Below are 8,831 nucleotides of genomic sequence, written 5' to 3'. Positions count from 1 at the left end.
AAAGAGATATCGAGACAAAAAGTCATTTTGAAGAGAGTTTTACTTCCACTGGTACTCTAGGTGATATGTCATCAAGGGATGCTTCAGGTATGTCACTAACCGTAACGCAACACAAAACAGACAGACGTTCGTCTCGCATATTCGACTCCAGCATGTCATATTTCTCCTCCTAGAAATAATACAAAAAAGCGTTCCTTGAAATACTGCTTCGATTTTTTTGTGAAATTTTATTTTGCGGCTTCAAATGTCATTTTCACTGCCAGTGTAATTCAAACAGAACACGCTGGTTAGTCATTCTTCTTGTAGACGCAGACTGGTGGTGACCTCAGCCGGTTGCTGATGTACTTGAAAACAGAAACGCACAAACAACATCGATTTTCAAACTAATGGTTCTATTGACCATACTTATGGTGTCCTGTTTTTAGGAGACATGTCTAGGCGAAAACGTGGACAGTCGTCTTATATAATTATCTTATTTCGGAGCAAGTATTCATCATGTAAAAATGTACTTAATTTTCCATGCAAAACGCAGCCTCGCGCTCCTCAAGCACGAAATGTAAAATGTAGGTCATTGTGACATATATTGTTGATGACGGTATAACCCATGTGTGTCAAAGCACGTGACTATAGGAGATGGTAGCGTGGGATGTGAACTCTCTGAAATGTCTTTGACCAGAGGTGCATCATAACCTTATCAACGGTATTGCTCAAACATTCGCCTACGCCATGCCGACCCACAGACCCTAGCACAATATCTTCAAATTGATTGGAAGGACTAGGATAGGAAAGTGCATCTCTCCAACCCCCCCCCCCCCAAAAAAAAACAAACAAACAAACAAAAAACAAACAAACAAAAAAACCACACACACAAAAAAACCACAACAAAAAACAACAAACAACAAACAAAACGACATCAAACAAACAAAAGACCAAAAAACAACCAAAAAAACCTGAACACATGTCTGATTTATGCTTATTATCTAATTAACGGCAGGCTTGGCGTAGCCTATATTTAATTAAAGTGTTACTTGGATGACAATTGTGAAACAGAACTGACCATAGAGTTCTATTTCAGGCATTGTTTAATCAGGGTATCAGCAGGGATTCTTGGTTCGACTGTCAAATTCGCCCTAAATACGAGGGGCGTTCAATAAGTTTTGCAACTTGGGTTTTGTGTTTACACAAACAATGTCAACTTGTGGCAGGTGTGACACTAGTCATAACATCAGGTTGACACGTGTCATAACATTCCAAATATCAGTTGGAACTGTTGCAACCATTATTCAGGAGCATCTTGGTATGTCCAAGGTATCTGCAAGATGAGTACCTAGAAACCTCAGAGCTCAAGATCGCCAACAGAAAACTGAAAGATCTCCTGGATGTCTATACTGCTGATGAAGCTGGATCTCTGTCTCGTCTAGTGACAGGTGACGAAACATGGATCAACCACCGGGACGCAGAAACTCAATTGGAATCCATGCAATGGAAGCACCCCAATTCTCCGCCTCCGAGTTAGTTTCACACTCAACCATCGGCAGGCAAGGTAATGGCCACCATATTTTGGGATGCAAGAGGCATATTACTGATTGACTACATGCCACCAAAAACTAAACTAATGTCCAAAAGAAATGATACCACGTGTTTGAAAGGACATTACAAAAAAATAAACGATACAGACATTTCAAATTGGTATATGACTTGTGGGTAATGTTTTCACAGTATGTGTTCAAAAATTCATTGTAATCAATCCTTTACAATCATGCGGACAGACATGTAAAGACGCGGGGGGGTCCAAAATGAAAATTTCATTTGAACCCAGTTAATGAGTCAAGTGTGGAAAATGTCACAACACACGTCTCAAAGTCACGTTAGTACCGGGCATGTCCACCGTGGGTTGATGACATCAGACGTCTGATGGCGTGGGGCGCGGGGGGGGGGGGGGGGGGGGGGGGGGGGGGGAAGAGAGATGCGTTGCCATTCGTGGAGGAGGCATTGTTCCTGGAGGTTAATTGGAGGCACAGGGCGATTCCTGACTTTGCGGCCGAGAATGTCCCACATGTGTTCGATTGGGTTCATGTCCGGTGAAAATGCCGGCCATGGTAAAACGTGAATGTTGGCGTTTGCTAGGAAGTTCTGGGTCAGCCTTGCTGTGTGAGGCCTCGCATTATCGTGCTGGAAAATGATACCACTAGGCTGTTGTTGGATGAATGGCACCACAACTGGTTGTAAGATGCCATTATGATAACGCTGCGCATCCAGGTTTCCTCGAATAACGACGAGTCTCGTTTTGACGTCACCGCAGATTCCACCCCAAACCATTAAACCTCCGCCTCCATATGGCCTGACTTGATGGATGCAGTTCGGTGCCAAACGTTCACCTACTTTTCGGTACACACGCTGCCGGCCGTCGTTCCTGAAGATGCAAAATCTGCTTTCGTCAGAAAACATGACACGTGCCCAGTTCCACCGTTGCCACCGTCGAGGTGCCCGCAGACTCCTGTACACGGTTTGTCGACTTATCACGTGTCCCAATGCCGTCCGTGCCGTTAACGTCGCCGTTACGAAGCGGTTCCGAAGGTGAAGTACCCGGATGTGGCGGCCTTCAATGGGCGTGGTCACCCGTGGTCTCCCGGCTCTCGGCCTGTCTGCTGTCCGACCTGTTTGACGCAACCGCTGCAACCTGGTGACGGTTATGCGCGCGCATCCTAACCTTCTGGCGACGTCGCGGGGCGTAGCACCCTGTTGGAGCATTCATACGGCTCTCTCTCTCTCAATCGCTGACAAACGTGGCATTTCTTTTGTGTGCATTTTTGTTGCTGTGATCCCAACGTGTCGGGTCAGCAGTTTTATACAGAAGATTTGCACGTGCATTTCGTGTTACATTGATCAAATGTTCCCGGTTTTATCGACCGAATACGTTTGGTTTGGAACGTAGGATACGCAAAAGTACCTTTTCAGACGAAAATTAACTCTTCATAATAAAATATTTAGAAAAAAGTGTGGGATCGTTTCTTTTGGACATTAGTTTACAATCAATGGACAGTATTATGCTAATGTAATGAAAGAATTGCGAAAATCTATTCTAGCAATAGAACGGATACGCCACCATCGCAAGACCAAGTCCTTCACCCTGGATGCTATCACAAAACATCAAAACTACCTCCAATCAGTCCTTACAGACAAAACCTACACCACCCTCAGAAAGATCCAGACCACCAGCAACTGTAACCTGGACTCCACCATAAAAAAGACTCACACAACCAAGTTCAATAACCTCAAGAAAAAAACCTACAGCCATCAAGCCACCAGAACATCGGCCATTGATGACTACCACAGCAAGACTGTCATCAACTTGAGCAGCAAAAACCTCAACAAGCAACAGATCGCTGTCCTTTCCAAAGGCCTAAAATTCTCACCAACCAGCATCCGGACCAACAACGATGAATTCATAGCCAACATCGAGAAGGGACTACAACAACTGGCCCCGGGAGGTAATGTTGACTTCCTACGACACCAGATTGCTAACATACTAAACAAAGATCAGCCCCAGAAACCCAACCTTACTCTTTATGAAAGGAAAAGTCTCAACAACCTAAAATCTGACAACACCATCATCATCGCCCCAGCAGACAAAGGCAAGGCAACTGTCATCATGGACACTACCCACTTCAACACCTTAACCGACAACATCCTCATCGATCAATCAACCTACAAGCAGCTAAAGAAAGACCCCACCAACAGCCTACAGAAAGAGCATAAGACCTTACTCAACCAACTTCGGGACAGCCACACAACACCATCATCATCGCCCCAGCAGACAAAGGCAAGGCAACTGTCATCATGGACACTACCCACTTCAACACCTTAACCGACAACATCCTCAACGATCAATCAACCTACAAGCAGCTAAAGAAAGACCCCACCAACAGCCTACAGAAAGAGCATAAGACCTTACTCAACCAACTTCGGGATAGCAATGAAATCGGCCCCACCCTCCACAAAAAACTCATCACCAGTCACCCCAAGCCACCTTATGCCCGGGCAACCATTAAAATTCACAAAGACCCCGTCAAAGCCCGTCTCCTAGTCTGCTCCAGAGATACCGTCCACTACAATACAGCCCAGCACCTAGCCCGCCTCCTCGCACCTCTTGGCAAGACTGCCAAGTCCTTTGTGACAGATTCGTCTGAATTCTGTAAGAAGATCCTCGACATCCCCCAACCAGGAACCCTCATAAGCTACGACGTTGTCGACCTATTCACGAATGTGTACCCCGGGACGAGGCCATGGAAATCATCAGAACCCGCGTTGAGGAAATCCTCCCATCCCTAGACATCCGCTTAACAACTCACAGCATCATCCGCCTCATACACTCCTGTATCAGCTCTACATACTTTACCTGGAAAGACACATTCTATCAACAAACCCACGGCCTCCCAATGGGATCCCCACTATCACCCTTGATCACTGAGATATTTATGACCCACCTGGAAGAAAAAGCCCTGGAAACATCCCCAATAACTCCCCTCTGCTGGTTCCGCAAAGTTGATGATACCTTTGCCATCCTACATCCCAACAATGACCCCAGAACCCTATTGGACCACCTTAATTCCCAAAACCCACGTATGCAGTTCACCATGGAGGAAGAAACCAATCGACAGCTCCCTTTCCTTGATGTACTCGTACAGAAAGACAAAAACGACAAACTCCAGACCACTGTTTATAGGAAACCCACCCACACAGATCAATACTTACACTATGCATCCAACCATCCACCTCAAGTCAAGAAAGGAATTGTGTCAACCCTAGCAAGACGAGCCCACAGCATCTGTTCCACGAAGCAACACCTAACTACTGAACTTAGCCACCTCAAACAAGTATTTACACAGCATTATTATATTTACAACTGCTATCCTGAGCAACTAGTACAACAGACGATAAAGACCATCACCAAGAAATCCCAGAAATCCCCACGTCCACAGTCTGCACCCTTTGTGATCAGCCTCCCCTACTTTGGAACAGTTAGCCACAAAATCCAGAGACTCTTAAAGAAAACAGGCCAACATTGATGTAGTCTTCAAAAGAAATCAGACTATTCAGAACTCTATTAAAGCCACAGGGAAACCACCATCCAGCCACAAGCCAGAACCATCAGGAGCAGCGTACCACATTCCGTGCAATGTGGACAAGCTTACATAGGAGAAACATCTAGGCCCCTCAAAACCCGAATTAAAGAACATCAAAGATCAATCTCCAAAGATGACTCTAAATCAGCTCTATCAGACCACATCCGTGACAACCCAAGCCACAACATCCAGTGGGAGAGAGTCACAACCCTCACCACCAACCTCAAAGACTTCAAGATCAGGAAACTACAAGAAGCCATCAACATCAAAAGACTTCAGCCCTCAATCAACCATGACCAAGGCTATTACATACCCCTGGCGTACCATCAACTCATCAAAGACCCCAATCAGCCATAATCCCGTTGTTTACATTACTGGTTTCATCCTTTGATCATGGCACTGACTTCACACATGGTCATCTTCACTGCCCTTGTGTGTACACAGCAGGCTTCGCTACTCCAGTATACAATATCTACCCTACTGTATAAACATTGCCTCCTACGTGTATATATACTTGCTTACTGCACTCTGTAAATCACTTGCTTGATAACGGTGTTAGAACCTACACCGAAACGTCGCTCTTAATTGTAATAAAGAAGTTGTTCATCCATAAATTCTTATCCTTACTTAGTACTCCAACTTCTAAATGCCTATTAAAGAAGTTAAACGCTCCGGTTCACAAGTCGAGAATTGCTCAGGCCGCCATATGTGAATGTGGATTCGAACAGTTAAATCACCAACCCTACAGCCCAGATTTAGCCCCCAGTGACTATTTCCTGTTCCGGCAAATGAACTCTGCCCTACGTGGAAGACGCTTAAAGGATGACGAGGACATAAAGGCTGCCACAGAGGCGTTATTAGAGGGCCAATCTGCGGATTTCTGTAAAAGTGGTTTTAAAAACTTGAAGGACAAATGGAATAAGTGTTTTGGGGTGAATGGAGATTATATTGAAAAAAAAGTGCAAAAGATATTCTGCGACTTGGTCTTATATTGAAGTTTCAAAACGTATTGAACGCCCCTCGTGTGACCTCATCTTGTCAGCAATTACAAACGGCTTACGTGTCAGGTTCACCAAAATGATAAACGCTTAAGACCTTCATCAGTTTCATCTTTCTTCAACCCAACGTCATTCACTGATTGATCAATCGCATTAATATACCTTTTATCATGATGTTGAACCAAAGTACACTATATTTTCGAATTCAATTAAATTAACCCCATTGCATATACAGGTAGCTTGGCTCTATATTGAACACATAATTCTGTGTATCTCCTAATTACTATGCTATTGACTCCAATACATTGGAAAAGACAATCTGCGGAATGTCAAATCGTCTCCAAAAACATGTCCAAAACGCTGTTAAACCCAACCCTCTCACTCATTCATTAAACAAAAGTGTGAGTGTTGCATTGATGATGATTATGGAGGCCTTGGCATCATACAGTGTAAGGTGGAAACAATCCATCCCATCGACAGGAACATTAAGTCGAAGATAACATATTACACGTGGACAGACCGAGATGTAATTAAATCACCAGTCTTGAGTTTCTCAAACCAGGCATGTTATAGATTGGAGATATGAAAGTCACGTAACGGCTTCTTAAAAAATATCTACATACGGATTTCTAATATATAATTACCTTCGACGTCACCGTAACCTTGGTTACAGACTCGCAAATGCCAGTTTTGCATGCGAGATAGTTATTAGAAGCAATACGCGTAAAAAATATCATGAAAAATATAGTTTTGGTTGAGTCATAAATTCGATCTAATGGAAAAAAACAACCTTCATGTGGCAAACATATTGTAGACAGTCCTGGGGCACATGATGTTACGTTTAACGTCATCGTTTCCGCTCAGCTGAAATAAACACATGTGTGTGTAGATCTAGTTGTAGCACATGATAGAAAATAGTTCTCTTATGGTACCGTCGATTGTGGGTTCGAAGCACACATTCGCCCTTGGTACGTCTGCACTACGTGGCTCTCATACGCGGATCAAAAAGGGGGTGCGTGGGTCTTGGGTTTCACAAATTGATTGGAGTATGGAAACAAACAAACCCATGAAACTCAAGTCAATTATTCACTTGAAAAAAATCATAGGAACCTCTGGTACAAGTCAAAATAGGGAATTGCATGAGACATCACTTTATCCTGAGAAATATCCTGAGCACGTCTATCGTAAAACGTTTTGAAAGCTTTCCTTGGGCATTGAATGCTGTAACCCCGAACGACGTATGACGCAATTTTCGACTGTATCTCAAAAATTACAAATATAGACACCAAAGCCTTTGGGATGCTGGAATATTGCACGACATACAGGGAAAGTCGACTTATGGAACGTTGAAGTCGTCATCCATACAGATAGTGTTTTGTCTGACACATATCTAGATATGGAACAGTTGATGCGGTTTTCAGTGGTATCATTTGTTTCTCTCTCAGTAAGGTAAATCAGCAAATACGAATTGACTATTTGACCATTAAGTGAGTGAATATGGTTTTTTGTTGCTTTAAGAAATATTCCAGCAACATCACGGCGGAGGACACCCGAAATGGGCTTCGCACATTGTACCCATGCGATAATTCGAACCCGGGTCTTTGGTGTGGCAAGCGAACACTTTAACCACCAGGCTACCCCACCGCCCCTTGACCATTAAGAACGACATCAGATCATCGATATACCTGAAGGTTAAATTTACCTTCTTGGCCCAATCCCCTTGTTTTGCCATTTCGAACAGAAACTCTGTTCCGTATGCATAAAGAAATACAACAGCAAGGAGGGGAGCACAATTGGTGGCCATGGCGTTGCTTTCTTCTTGCCTAAATGTCCTATCCCCAAATTTCACATAAATGTTACCTTGTTTCTCAGTAAACTTCAGATGACATTCGCTTCCATTTATTTACAAATTGCCCTGAACCTATGACGATAGAGATGTAACTATATATATGGTCACTATTTTTAGTGACAAGCGCCCCATGGAGCAGGAATGACGTATTTCCTTGAATTTGTCGTGTGAGATGATGGTGTAAAAAGTTGGAAAATCAAGTGTTTTGACATGACTCAACATGGTGTTTTTTCAACGATTGCACAAATTCAAGCAAAACTATAGAAGTACAGAGGAGGTGAAATACGATTCACTTGTAACTGAAATACACGACACCATGTCACGACAGTACTGAAAAGGTCTTCAGCAACCCATTCTTGCTGTAAAAGGAGACTATGCTTGTCGTAGGCGACTAACGGGATCGGTGGTCGGGCTCGCTGACTTGGTTGATGCATGGCATCGTATCCCAATTGCGTGGATTGATGCTCATGATGTCAATCACTTGATTGTCTGGTCCAGATTCGATTATTTTCAGACCGCCGTCATATAGCTGTAATATTGCTGACTGTGGCGTTAAACAACAAATAAACAAAAAACTATCAGTATAGGTCTAGATGTTGTAATTAGTGACATACTTCATAATGTAACCATATATACAAGTAACTAGGCTAATCTCTGACTATGACAAGAAATAGCTTCTTTATTATACATACACAACGTTTCAGGGCTACTTCTTCCCCTTCATCACCTGATGAAAGGGACAAGCAGTAGCTCTGGAACCTGGTTTACTAAGGGTGGAAGAAAGGTTCTAATGGTTGCCAGGTAGTTATATCTCGAGTTTGGGAAGGTGTAGAAATCTGACGATGCCAAATCGGGCGA

General features: G+C 43.5%; 1 protein-coding gene across 1 annotated transcript; it reads left to right on the top strand.

The window, feature by feature from the left end:
• The first annotated feature begins 4,439 nt into the window (after positions 1 to 4,439).
• On the top strand, positions 4,440 to 5,069 carry LOC139454121 (uncharacterized). The gene has a single exon (XM_071235644.1). It carries the CDS (start codon positions 4,440 to 4,442, stop codon positions 5,067 to 5,069), a length of 630 nt encoding a protein of 209 aa, XP_071091745.1.
• Positions 5,070 to 8,831: the final 3,762 nt, after the last annotated feature.

Source organism: Haliotis cracherodii, unplaced genomic scaffold (genome assembly GCF_022045235.1).
Source record: "Haliotis cracherodii isolate W230 unplaced genomic scaffold, xgHalCrac1.p SCAF_1, whole genome shotgun sequence".
Lineage (NCBI taxonomy): Eukaryota > Metazoa > Mollusca > Gastropoda > Lepetellida > Haliotidae > Haliotis > Haliotis cracherodii.
This window is presented reverse-complemented; position numbering and strand designations above follow the sequence as displayed.